The sequence below is a fragment of the Helianthus annuus genome, chromosome 12, assembly GCF_002127325.2.
Source record: "Helianthus annuus cultivar XRQ/B chromosome 12, HanXRQr2.0-SUNRISE, whole genome shotgun sequence".
Lineage (NCBI taxonomy): Eukaryota > Viridiplantae > Streptophyta > Magnoliopsida > Asterales > Asteraceae > Helianthus > Helianthus annuus.
Window position 1 is genome coordinate 12,798,998 of NC_035444.2, and position 13,896 is coordinate 12,812,893.

The 13,896-nt window shown below is 38.0% G+C and overlaps 2 protein-coding genes across 2 annotated transcripts; one reads left to right on the forward strand and one right to left on the reverse strand.

The window, feature by feature from the left end:
* The first annotated feature begins 4,451 nt into the window (after nt 1-4,451).
* LOC110894128 (probable mitochondrial adenine nucleotide transporter BTL1) lies at nt 4,452-8,674 on the forward strand. Its single transcript, XM_022141310.2, has 6 exons — nt 4,452-4,643; nt 4,762-4,923; nt 5,929-6,023; nt 6,168-6,501; nt 7,055-7,292; nt 8,322-8,674. The coding sequence occupies exons 1-6, from the start codon at nt 4,614-4,616 to the stop codon at nt 8,570-8,572; spliced, it is 1,110 nt and encodes a 369-aa protein (XP_021997002.1). The 5' UTR covers nt 4,452-4,613; the 3' UTR covers nt 8,573-8,674.
* A 718-nt stretch (nt 8,675-9,392) lies between these two features.
* Nucleotides 9,393-11,707, reverse strand: LOC110894126 (reticulon-like protein B22). Its single transcript, XM_022141308.2, has 4 exons — nt 11,331-11,707; nt 10,943-11,084; nt 9,810-9,879; nt 9,393-9,625 (listed from the first exon to the last, which is right to left on the reverse strand). Exons 1-4 carry the CDS (start codon nt 11,606-11,608, stop codon nt 9,510-9,512), a joined length of 606 nt encoding a protein of 201 aa, XP_021997000.1. The 5' UTR covers nt 11,609-11,707; the 3' UTR covers nt 9,393-9,509.
* Between the last annotated feature and the right edge of the window lie 2,189 nt (nt 11,708-13,896).

Below are 13,896 nucleotides of genomic sequence, written 5' to 3' on the forward strand. Positions count from 1 at the left end.
AATAAACAATGGTGGGCATTACCATGCCTATGACCATGTTTATTTGACCATTATCCAGAATCACATTGTTCGACCAAACATGGCCAACAATGACGCAAGTACTCAATGTTATTCCCACAACCGTGGCCAACAATGTCAAGCAACGAGGTAACCGCAAAGGACGTGTGGTTACTCGAGAGCTAATTGGAAGAACATGAACACCCCACAAAAGGGATCATCATTTGATGTCCAATCATGACATTAGAAAACTCTCTTCTTCGTTCACCACCTCAAAGGTTGGTTCGAAGTTTGTGCACACCTTCAACCACCATCTCAGAGATTGGTTCGAAGTTTGTGCATACGCCCAGCAAGGTCTCAAGGTTGGTTCGACACACCAACAGGTGGCACCCAACCCGAGGCTGAGAATTTCGCATCAGACGAAACATTCTCACCGGTACGGAAGAGGCGTCAAATGACCCTTCCAGACCTCCATCTTGATTTACAACAAGCGAAGACCATCCACATGGTCTAGGATCTTCTCCAGACTCCAAAATACCTTCTAAACACCATAGTCCAGTACTCCTCCCACATGCAACTTGCATATGGCAGCAATACTAGACTGGGGAGACTTGAAAGGGTATGGTCCCAGATCTCGCGTCAGCATCGACCGCGAGTGACCATTACCCTTATCAAAACCCCCATTAGCTAACAACCTACTTATGTCTATGCGGGAACGCATCGACACAGTGGGTGAATCCAATCTGTCCAGTGATGGAGGACTTACCTGGAATATTAGAACGGTAGAGTGATGCGGCGTAGCATCACATCTGGTGTATGAAAACGGAAGTATTCACAGCGATGCGGCCTCGCACCGCGTCCAGTGAACACTTCTATCAATACAAGGAAGCTGTATAACAGCAACAGACACCACAGGCGACGATGCGGCTAGCACCGCATCTCGCGTATTTCTTGATCACAAGCAAGAGACGCGATAACATCAGATGTTACCGCAGGCAGCGATGCGGCTCGCACCGCATCCTATACGCCCAACAAGTGGGACTGACACACCAGTGCAAGTAGCGCCAATGACAGTCATCTGTCAGGGCTACGTAAGTAACAGACTGACGTGGCGTAACCTCCACACCCGACAAGCCTGACACACCTGCAAAGGTGCAGCACGTCGTCAGTCTGTCCTCATCCTCCTCCTTCACTCCTCGGCTATAAATACCAACCCCAAACCAGGTTTGAGGTATCTCTTCACAACTCTCTCACTACTACTACTATCATACTTTGCTTCCCAAGCAGATTACTGATTCTCACGCTGGAGAGTGGTAACAAGGAGCACCCCCCCACCCCATCCTCCTTGTTACGAGTCACGGTTTGTTTCCTTGTGCAGGAGATCAACCCACCGGTGATCCAGCCAGCGATCCTCGAGATGAAGGGATTAACCCTTCTTGACGAGACCAGTGAGTTAACCCTGCCCGGTTAACCATTGTTTCATCAGGGGCTTTAAAGAGGGTGTTATCCCACACTGTGCAAGTAAACGATAAACTAAAGTCACTCGCTTATGTGGCGCTGATGTGGCATAATAAAGCCCCTAGGGCCTTTATAGGACACCGCCCAGTAAGTAAATATAAAGAAATGAGTAAAATGCCCGAATGGTCCCTGTGGTTTTGTAAAATAACACCTGTAGTTCTCAACTTTTGAAAATTACACCAGTGGTTTTAAAGTTTGTTACTCGGATAGTCCCTGTAGTGAATGAGAGTTAGTTTTCTCCGTTAAATCCATCTAAAATTACTTATTTACCCCTTGCTATTATTAAAATATAAGAAAATTTTCACACATATATATATATACACACACTCACTCTCTCTAAAATACACACTCTGACTCTCTCTCCTCTCTATCTCACTCTCTTAGGAAAACCACCACCACTTGCTGCCACCAGCACCACCACCTGTCACCGCCACCACCACATGCCCTACACTACCACCACCACCACCACCACCTGCTTCAAATACACCAATCACCATCTCCGTCGTAGTAAAATAAATGAACTCAGACAAACTATAAGGTCAAAGAAAGGAACCCAGACAAACCATCTCCGTGAGTAAGCCTCAGGGGAAAAACCCCAAATTTGTAAGACCTAAGGTCAAAGAAAGAAAACCAGACAAACTATAAAATCTCAAAAATCAAACTTCAAATACCAAAAGAAAGAGATGACTGAAGAGACATAACGGAATCCAGAAACTCCACCGCGTCTAGAGACGCCGACCAGAGACACCAGAGGCAGGTGGTGGTGGTGGTGGTGTGGGGGTGGGGGTGGGGGTGGGGTGGTGCTGGTGTGGGGGTGTGGTGCTGGTGGCGGCAGGTGCCAGGTGGTGGTGGTGGTTTTCTTGAGAGAGAGAGCAGAGAGAGTCAGAGTAGAGTGTGTGTTTTAGAGAGAGTGAGTGTGTGTGTTTATATGTATGTGTGTGTGAATTTTTTTCTTATATTTTAATAATAGAAAGGGGTAAATAAGTAATTTCAGATGAACTTAACGGAGAAACTAACCTACATTCACTCCAGGGACTATCCGAGTAACAAACTGTCAAACCACAAGGACCACCAGTGTAATTTCCAAAAGTTGAGGCCTATAGGTGTTATTTTACAAAACCACAAGAACCATCCGCGCATTTTACTCTAAAGAAATTATTAATTGAACAAAAAATGAAAAGTCTTATCAAATAGAAAAGATAGATAGACAAATTAATGGAAAATAAAGAAACTGGCGATTGACCGGTCAAGTTTTAAAAAAATAGGCACTTGAAGGCTGAAGCGTCTTCATAAGTCGTCTCATAAAAATCAAGGCTGCTGAAAAGTTTTTTAAAGCCTCTTCAAAATGAACCAACCAGCTTACGTCACATGTCAAAAAAATGGTTGTGGAGTCTTAGAGCCTTTTCAGCGTCATCAGACCCCTCTTAGAGCCGTTTCAGCCTTATTTGATACCCCTCCATGAGTAGGGTTGTTCATGAGCCGTGCCGAGCCGAGCTAGGCCAAGCTCGGGCTCGGCTCGATTATAAACCGAGCTGGCTCGGCTCGGCTCTACTCGGATTCGAAACCGAGCTGAAAATCAAAGGTCGGGCTCGGCTCGGTTTGGTTTGGCTCGATTTTAAAAATAAAAATTAGTACATAGCTCTAAAAATTAAGTAGTCTAAAATATTATTCAATACTTCAAAAGAAGATATCCAAAATAAGTTCAACCTAATACATTACAAGCCAAAATCAAGTTAAACAACACAAAATAAGTTTTAAACCTCGACGAAATACAATATTAGTTCATTAGTATGGTAACTGACATTCAAACAAGTTATATCAAATTACAAACCTAAATACATGTAAATAATAATAATTTTTTTTTTTTGTAATATATTAAAATGCATATAAAAATAGAATATATTAAGTAAATGATTCGAGTTAAGCCGAGCCGAGCTAACAAGCAAGCCAAACCGAGCCAATCCGACTCGTTACGAGCCGAGCTGAGCTAGACTCACTTTCTAACCGAGCCGAGCTGGCTCGGCTTATTTTCAAACCGAGCTATATCGAGCGAGCTTTTTCCAAGCTAAATTCGAGCGACCTTCGAGTGAGCTCCGAGTCACAAGCTTTCTGAACAGCTCTATCCATGAGCCTCTTCAGCCTTTGTAGAGGCTTAAAGCCGTTTCAGATTTTTTTTCAACATTTATATATTTCTAATATTTTCATAATTAAAATACACATAAATTTAACTATAATAAAAGTTAAATAGGAAATTTAAAAAAAAAGGCTTGATTCTAATAATAAATTCTTGATTATTTAAAAATACGTTAATTGGATAAAATTATATGCAATAATAGTTTCACAGAAACTTCAAAAATTATAAAACAATATTCTAAGTTATATGAATTTGTTTGTATTTTAAAAGAGGTTATGGCACAAGCAAAACCCATAACTTATTTCATAGAATATTATTTTATAGTTTTTAAAGCTCCTGTCAAACTATTATTTTATATAATTTTATCTAAGTTCAATTCCCACTTGTGTTACTTTAGTGTATTAGGCAATGATGCATAGACTCTAGCCTCTTTATAGAGGTATCAGGATCTATCATGAGTTCACCCGGGTTTTCGTTTCATTGTGTGATATACAAGAGAGTTATGCTCTTGTGGTGACATAACGACTGTCAAGTGGCAGGAGACGATATGGTGTTCAAGGCAAACTCTAAAACCAACGTGAGCTCGGTTAAAACAACAAAGTTTGGCCAGAATGAGACAACGAGAATTTCCAATTTAAAGGTACGATAGTTTACTACAAGAAAGTGATCGCTCAAAACAAAATAAAAAATGTGATTGTTACCGTTATGAATAGTGAAAACAAAGATAAAGCCGCCTTTTACTAATGGGCCCAAAAAGAAAAGAAAAACCCTAACCACATTCCACCCCCAAAATATCTTCCTAAAATATACAAAACTTGATAATCGTCAACTTCGAGACTGATGACAACAGTAGCAAAAACACAAAACTTCTAGTATTTCTCTTTCAAAGCGTGACGACCGACGGCGACCGTAACCAAAATATCCATACACCGACAACGGGTGGCGGGCTCACCACCCTAATAACATGACCCCCAAATCAACATCACATCCCCAGGTACACAACTTTTGTGTTTTTCCTTTTTGTTGATATTTTGTTTAACGGGACATCAAAGAAATATCTATCTACACTTTTTGTTTTTTAATTTAATTTTTTTTTTTGTTGAATGGAGCAGCAAAGAAAGAGTTTTTGTGCAATGGATGATGCATATGGAGCGATTATAGACGCTGTGCCATTACACAAGAATCTTGACTTTGATTTTTTAGGTCAAAATGGCAATAAAGGTGATTCGTTTTCGATGGAGTTTCAACTTCCCGATTTTCGACGACCGATTGCTGTAAGTGTTAGTTAATTATGGTTAAGTTACATAATGGGCAATTGCAGTTGTTTGAGTTAGTGTTTTTATATGATTGATTGTTTGGGAATTATGACACACAAATTGTGTTTGAAATGAAAGTGAGTGTATACAAGTTATTGCTTGATCATTTCTTAATTTGAAGACAATGTCTGTATTAATTAGTGTAACCTTTAGGCAAAAATCTCGATCGCCCCCTTAAAAGTTCGGTTAACCCCCCCCCCCCCCCCCCCCCCCACAACACACACACACACAAAACAAGAAAATAAATCATGGGCACGCCACTGATCTTTTGTGTAATCTTGTTATCTTTCTTAGGGTTGTACACGAGTGCCCTGAGACCGACTAGGCTTGTCATGTTTTTATGAAGCTCGAGCTCGGTTTGAGCTTACTTATTCGAGCTCGGCTCGCGAGTAAAACCCAAAGCTCGAGCTCGTCTTGACTCGCTCGAGCTATTTTGCGAACAACCTCAAACGAGCTAAAAACTCGGGTCGAGCTCATTTCAATATCGCTTAAGCGAGCTAGGATCTCATCATCAAATCGTAAAATACATTAGTGTATTTCAACATCAAATCCTGGCCATTAATCTACACACGTGTATGGCCAGGATTAGTTCACTCAGTTCGCAAGCTACACTAGTGTTCGCTCTTGAACCTAATCCTATATATATATATAAACTAATTTATTATTATATCATATATAAAAAAAAGCTAAAATTTTGTTTGGGCTCATTTAGGCTCACGAGCTTTGTATTTCAGGCTCAAGCTCGGGCTCGGTAACTAAACGGGCTCTATATCAGGCTCGTGCTCGTTAGGGCTCGGCCCGTTCGAGCTTTTAATCAAGCTGATCATGAGTAGCTCTCGAGCCTTTGGGCTTGTTTACACCCCTGCTTTTGATTGGTTTTTGCTTCTCTGTTATGTTTATTTGTGTAAATTGAAGCGATGTTTATTTGTGTAAATTGAAGCGAAATTCGTTAACTTGCTTCAGAAATTTGTGAAGACAAGAGAAGCTGGGGAGTTTCTTAGTGGTGCTTTGGCTGGGGCTATGACCAAAGCTGTTCTTGCTCCTCTAGAAACCATAAGGTTCGCAATATCCACAAATTTAAATTAAATTGTTAAATTTAGTTATTTGGATATGTCGATACATATAAAAGATCCCTGAAAGGACCTGTTTTTTGTCCGTATATGTTTGGTTCGACTTTAAACATATAAAGCTAATTTACGCAGAACTCGAATGGTGGTCGGTGTTGGTTCAAAAACGATATCCGGTAGTTTTCTAGAGGTATTTGAAAAACAGGGTTGGCAAGGACTCTGGGCCGGCAATGCAATTAACATGATACGAATTGTTCCCACACAAGCAATTGAACTTGGAACATTTGAATATGTGAAACGAGTAATGACATCAGCAAAAGAAAAATGGAGTCAAGAAGAGTGTCCGAATGTGCAAATCGGTCCGGTCAAACTAAGTTTCTCGCTCTCATGGCTCTCACCGGTCGCCGTTGGTGGTGCAGCCGCAGGGATTGCCGGCACCCTTGCATGCCATCCTCTTGAAGTTATAAAGGTAATTACCTAAACCATTGAACCCATAATTGTTCTAGATTGATTAGGGATGATAATTTTTTCCCAAATACTCATACCCACTCCCGTACTGATTTTGGGTATTCGGTACATGTATTGGTACCTAGTTTTATTGATTTCGGATTTGGTTCGTATTACGGTTTTTATGGTACTCGTATTGATTTTACCTATTTGGTACCCGTATCATATTGGTACTCGTGCCAGTTTTATCTATTTGGTACTCGTCAGTATTGGTACTATAACAATTTTACTTATATGGTACCCATACGAGTGCTCAAAAACTAAATTAAAAACAAAGTGGTACCAAAACGGGTACCGTACCGAAATATCAGTACGGGTACTGTACCGATCCCATCCCTAAGATTACTTATATGGTACCCGTACGAGTGCTCAAAAACTAAAATAAAAACAAAGTGGTACCAAAACGGGTACCGTACCAAAATACCAGTACAGGTACTGTACCGATCCCATCCCTAAGATTGATGATTTTTTTATTGGTTATGTTGATTGCGTTGTTATGTTTCCATTTTGTACAGGATCGGTTGACTGTGAGTCCGGATACTTATCCTAGTTTGAGTGTTGCTGTTCAGAAAATGTTTAAAAATGGCGGGATTGGTTCTTTTTATTCTGGTCTTTCTCCAACATTGATCGGAATGCTGCCATATAGTACTTGTTACTATTTTATGTATGATACCATTAAAAAGTCATACTGCACGGCTCAAAAAAAGAAATCATTGAGCCGTCCCGAGATGCTACTGATTGGAGCTCTTTCAGGTTTGTTTGTTCATGCTTTACCGTTATATAGTCAAGATTTACCGTTAAATTAGTCAAACTGTTGTGTTCTAAATTTGAGTAATACAAAAGAATGTCCTTTTTTTGGGTCAAAATCAAATTGCACAAAATGATAACATTCTTTAGCAAATTTTCCATTTTGGATAACCAGTGTTTGATTTTTTTTTTGTGTTTTAAGGTCACCAACCTTGATTTTTTGTTTTTTAAAATAAACAACTTATAAAACTAACATACACAAAGGTTAAAACTTTTTAAAAAATCCAAATAGAAGTCGGTTACCTTAAAACACAAAAGAAGTTGGTTACCTCAAATTTCAAGTTTAGTAAAGTTTGCTACATTTTTGTGCAATTTAGTCATTTTAGTTTAATTTAATCGAAATTTGTCAAAACAATCAAAACACCTTTGTTTTGATTATTAGACCATGTGTAGTGGGGCTTGAAGTTCAAGTCCCTCCCTTGGGCATTATACGACACGTGGGCCGTGGCGTCCTAGTCAGCAAGGGGCATTATGGGAGTTGAAGTTCAAAAGTGGTGTAGTAGTATAATGCCCTTGCAACGACTACCCAATTATTATTTTTATTAGAAAAATAAAACAAAAGCAGCCACTTCATTTAAAACCAACAACAAAAGCAGCGTTTTACTGGTAACGCCAGGGGCAAAAATATGAAGATCACGCCCTGGGGGACGGTGTTTGGGCATTATGGGGCGTGAAGTTGGCCTTTTCACGCCACTTCACTCCCGCACTACACATGGTCTTACAACTTTGAACAAAAAAGCACATTAAAAAATCATCGCTAGTTAACTTACGTCGTGCTTTGATTATTGCATTATAGTCGTGTTTTCACATTTTTTATGTTACATGCCAAAATCTCTTGAATAACGCAATGCCAAACACTGTGCCACAGCCTATGGATCCTATTTTAGGATCCAAATTTTAAAAATATTTATTGAATTGGTTTTGCGAGATGAAAAGTGAAGGACTTGCTCATCTTTAAACTTGTTTGGTGGTTAGGTTTAACTGCAAGTACAATAAGTTTCCCTTTAGAGGTAGCAAGGAAACGGCTAATGGTCGGGGCTCTGCAAGGTAAGTGCCCACCACACATGGCGGCTGCGTTAGCCGAAGTTGTCAGAGAAGAGGGATTGATCGGATTATATAGAGGATGGGGTGCAAGTTGTTTGAAGGTTATGCCATCATCCGGCATCACATGGATGTTTTATGAGGCTTGGAAAGACATATTGATCGGTGACAAGGATAAACAATGATAATAAATCCGGCCGTGTTGTTTATGACCATGTTTTAACCATTGTTTTCGATTAATTTTGATATGCTAAGAAGAGAATGTCTGGTTGAATTTTGTTAGCGAAGTGGTGGCTGTGTCACTTCATGTGTGTAGGGTGTAGGGCTGTAAACGAGTCGAGCCAGGTTGGGATCGAGCTCAAGTTTGAAATTAATTGAGGCGACTCGTTTCAGCTCTAGCTTGAAGTTAAATGAGTCTAAGAATGAGCCAACGGGCCGAGCTTGGTTCAATTACCAAATGAGCCAGCTCGGCTAACGTCATCTCAAATTGAGTTTTTTTAGCTAGTTTTTCTCGAGCTTCTTTCGAGCGAGCTACTAGCCGAGCCGCGAGCTAAAAAATTGGACAACACTACATGTGTGACCCCTCTTTCATGTTTTTGTATGAATATTTGTTATTTTATTTAGAATTTCGTTTGTACAAGATTCTAAATAAATTAAGCTAAAAGAGTAGACTAAAATATTGAAAAACAACACAAGAAGATTATATCCACATATTTATTTTTTTTACAATTTGATGGATTTTCCGAAGATGCAGCTTAAAAAAGTTGGGTACGAAAACTCGATGCACAAGGTGTCGCGTGCATCACGTCTGTGAAGCGCGCGTGCCTTAATATAGCCAGGTAAGTTTTATATAAAAGCAGCTTGCGTCTCTCTCATCTCTGTTTTCCTAAACGCTTGCTTCACGGCTCAGACATGCTATTTTAAGGTACGAGGTTTGGATGTTATAAATGCCAAAAACATTGTACATCACCTCAGACTAAACATGTTTTAATGTCGGATACAAAATTTCAGGAAGGCATTTCTAATATAAACCTGGTAACATAATACTAAAATGTGACTGATACAGAATGGAAGAATGATAGATATATTTGGCAGAACATGCACCAAGTAAATTACAGGGAGTTATGTGGTATCTAGCACATCATTAGGGCTATCTCTTCTCCAGCTAAATTTTGACGAGCACGTCCCAAACAACGATGAATTTTCAGCAAGAATATACAGACAAAACAAGCTCACTCCTGTTGCCAAAGTAACAACAAATCAAATGTAAAACTTGCATTGTTGCACATGATAAATTTCCAAAAAGACTAGCGCAACAACAAAAGGAGTTGATCAACTAATAGAACTTCCGTCAACAATGTTTTTTTTTTTTTTTTTTTTTTTTTTTTTTTTTTTTTTTGTGAGAGAGAGATTGGCACATACCAGCATAAGCAACAGTAACACCCGACACCAATCTTCCCAAAGCAGATAGCATATAAAGAGTGACAACCACCTTACAAATTAGGAGCAAGATTAAAACTTATTGTTGATCTTGCGTAGTCTTTCTTAAGAAACAGTAAAACACGGCTCAAGAAGAAAAATGACAGAACACAGGATCTATTTTTTGTTCCTAAATACCATAGTTATTAAAGGCGTTAGACGCACTCAAGGCGCATAGGCCTCGCCTGGGGCCTAGGCGCAAAAAAAGCGCGGGCCTGAGAAAAAAAAGCGTACAACAAAAAAAAAACTTAAAATATTTTTATATAATAGAAAATTAATACTATACTTCAAATAAAATAAACTAAAGCTATTATACAACATTTAATATCGTCTATTTAGTACCAAAAGTTATAAAATGCTAGTTTATTAGTGTAGAAAAGCAGTTTCGTTAGATAAAAGTAGAAATATAGCTAGAATCTTGCCAGAATTTAGAGAATTTGACTGAAAACTCTCAATAATCTAGGAATCTCGCCAGAATTTGAGCATGAACCATCACCTAGAGAATTAAAGCGCAATTGCCTTGACTTAAGGCGTAATTGCCTCGCCTAGCTAAGAAATTGGGCCTAGGCGCAAGAGGCGATGGCTTTTAACAACTATGCTAAATACACGAGTGTCTAGAACTATTTAAATATTTAAAACAACATACTGAATGTAAGTTTTGTCCATCCATTATTTAAGACTACTAATTAAGTTGCAACTTATTATAAGTTCTGTTATCATCTGCTTCATTGGCTAGGATGTTGCCAACTATATCAGCTTATCTATAACATGGTTTACTGTAAATGCTTTCTTTAAGGATCATAACCCTTCCACACAAACCTAGAGCAATGGCTTCCTAATTCACAAGCAATGGCTAATCTGTTATACTGTAAGATTCTGCGACGGTCATCGAAATGTCTAACCAAGAGTATTACGTATTTCGAAAAATTGTTTTTACTGTTTTTATCAAAACCTGAGGCTGATTGCAAATAAACTGGTCACTGTTACACGAGTATCATTTGCAGCAGAACACAATAATCACCGTACTACAAAAAAAGAAATCGCATCTGCAGCGATCGTTGGTCCTTAGTCCTTACCTTTAGAAACAGGCGTTTGTCATGACCAGTAGCAGCAACCCTAAGAACAGATTCAGTTGCACCTACAGTATTAGCCAAACACGCAAACAGACTGTTTGCAGTATCCTGAGATATCTGCCATTCCAGAGGATCCACAGGCACCCTGCAATATCAGATAAACACAAATCAAATATCTAGACTTGTAAACGGACCGGACAAACATGAACACTAGCATGTTCAAGTTCGTTTGTTTGTTAAATGAACGAACATAAACAAACTTCCAGCAGAACAGTTAGCGACTCAACTGGAGACTTAAAAAAAAAAGCTCAGGCGTACACGAATGCAAAAAAAAAAACCCTAAAAATTGGGGAAACTGAAGTATTAGAGTAAATGATTAGCAGAAACATACTGAATGTTCATCTGACGGAAAAGGAGGCCGAGTATAGCAAGAGAACACAGGAGAACAATGAAGACGTCTGACATGAGTGAAATTATGGTTGAATTACGATACGCACAGTGGTAGTACACCAAACTAGCACACATCATGATGATTAACGGTTTTCCTTTTCCTGATTCCAACTCCTTTTTTGTGTTAACTTTTTTCTTTTTCGTTGTTCCTAATACGTCGTCGTTTTCAGTTAGTTTGAAGCCACCGTTATTGGTGGTGGTGGTGTTGAGTTCATCCATGGGATGCGGTTGTGCTTAACGATCAGAAACAGAATTGGTGTATCACTTTCATTGTCATCATCCAATACATACGTAATTTGGAAATTGGTTAGGTTTGAATTGAGAATAGCCTGAAAAGGTAGGTGTATAGTTGGAAAGTTATTCTTTTCGATTTTTGAGTAATTGCATGTCAATCCCTGAAGTATGAGCTTTTTTATGTTGTTCATACTATTCTAAAAATATGAATGATGTATTTGAATATCTAGAAGATGCATATCTAGAACAGCCTAGAGCATTTAAATTTATTGGATACCTAGAACTATCATATTTGATTTTAATTTTAAACAATACTAGGTTTGTTAACAGTCACGCGTTGCGGCAAACAGAACAAAATGTTATTTATAAATAAAACGTGTTGCTTAGAAAGTCAAACCGTTAGAATTGATTTAGTTCATCATCGTACCGTTTTAAGATACCAAATAAATACTCTATTTTGAATATAACTTTCTTTTTAACAAAACTAATACCGGAATGTCGAGAGAAAAAAAAAGCAAAACTACGTACTTAAGTTTAAAAAAAAGTTAACGAACGTAAGTTAATAAAGAAATATCAAATTAATTGATAACGGAAATATGATTAAAAAATGATTTATTGAAAACAAAAACAATAAAAGAAATGTGGTTTTATTAAAGGAAAAAACAGTAAACTATATCAAAACTTAAAAGTAAATATAATAATAAACTATTATAATATTAAAATAATAAAATATGAAAAAACTATATATATTATAAATTTAAAATCACTATTCATGTTCTTTCGTAAACTATATATAAACTATATATATAATGCATAGTAAAAAAATATATAACATTCACCAGCTTGATATAGTGTTATTATTGATGAAGTCGATTGAACCAATCAATGGATGCCATGTGATATTCACTAACTTTTCTTTTTTAATTTTTTTTAAAGCCCTTGATGGGGTTAGTCAATGTAAAATAGTAAAATGTTTGTGCCACTTGCTTAAAAATGGAAACTAGCAGGTGATCACATGTTTGTATGTATTACTATTTTTAATAGTAAAGTCTTTATGCATTTGAAAGAAAAAACACTTTGATTTGTATTATGTTAGTCTATATGCTCTAATAATTTTCATAGATAAACCAATATCAACGAATTTACAAGTTATATTATATATTTTTCCCCTTCAAATAAGATAAAAATATATATTGGTAGTGTAATGAGCCGAAGTGATACCAAACGAATTCCAGCTACAGATTGCCATGGAATCCCACTAGTAATTACCATGGTTGTAAAAAACCCGACTAGGTGCCGTTTAATCCCTGATTATTAATCAAATTAATCCCCATTAATTCCAATCCATCGCTAGTTCCCACCCCGCCAAGCGACTAGTGATTTTTTTTTTGAACGGCAAATTTGGATCACTGACGGACCACTAGAGTATCATCGTGCCACTAGCGGAACCACCCGATCATATCCATCACCAGTAGGCAATAATGCCTATACCAATTCAGAAGGAAACCCAATAAATCTGGGAAAAACCCCCATTATGGAAATCGAACCCATAACCTATTGATTATAAGACTTATCCCACCACCAAAATGCCACTAAGCTATAGCGATTACTAAACAAAGGTAGTCCCTATATACAAGGGACTCACAGTCATGTCATCTCTCTCCAACGAAACCACCTTTCTTCCTTCGTATTCTTCTCCCCTAGCAAATCAGCGCCCCTAAACTCAAATCATCAGCTTTCAATGTTTCAACATCGATATCCTTCTTGGCATTCCACAACCCCACTTTGGAAATCAACGATTCGTGCCTATTAGTCATCATCTCCCTCTCATCTTATTTCATCCACATGTATATATCAAAAACAAGCCCTACTTGTAGCTTTGATGATTAGAGTCCCTTAGTCATTCTCCCTCACGGCCTCACCACATATAGATTTTCGAAAACAAATCCTAAATTGCAACTTTGATGAGTGAACTCCCACTTTGTTGCCATCTCTTTTTTATTCAGTTCATAGCACCAATGTTTTTTTTTTTTTTTTGAACGGTCAATAGAATCAATCCCGATCACTTTCGAGGCATCCACTGAATAAATAGGGATGCAGATGGGAAGCCAGTCTGGCAACGTGAATGCTCTTATTCCATCAAAAAAAACTGCAAATTTGTGTAATTCGTTTTTTAGTAATAACTCACATAGAATGGTGGTCACTAATATAGAACCTTTTATATTTATACAACTCAGTAAATAATTGTATGACTAGCGAGTTTAGAGGTTGGT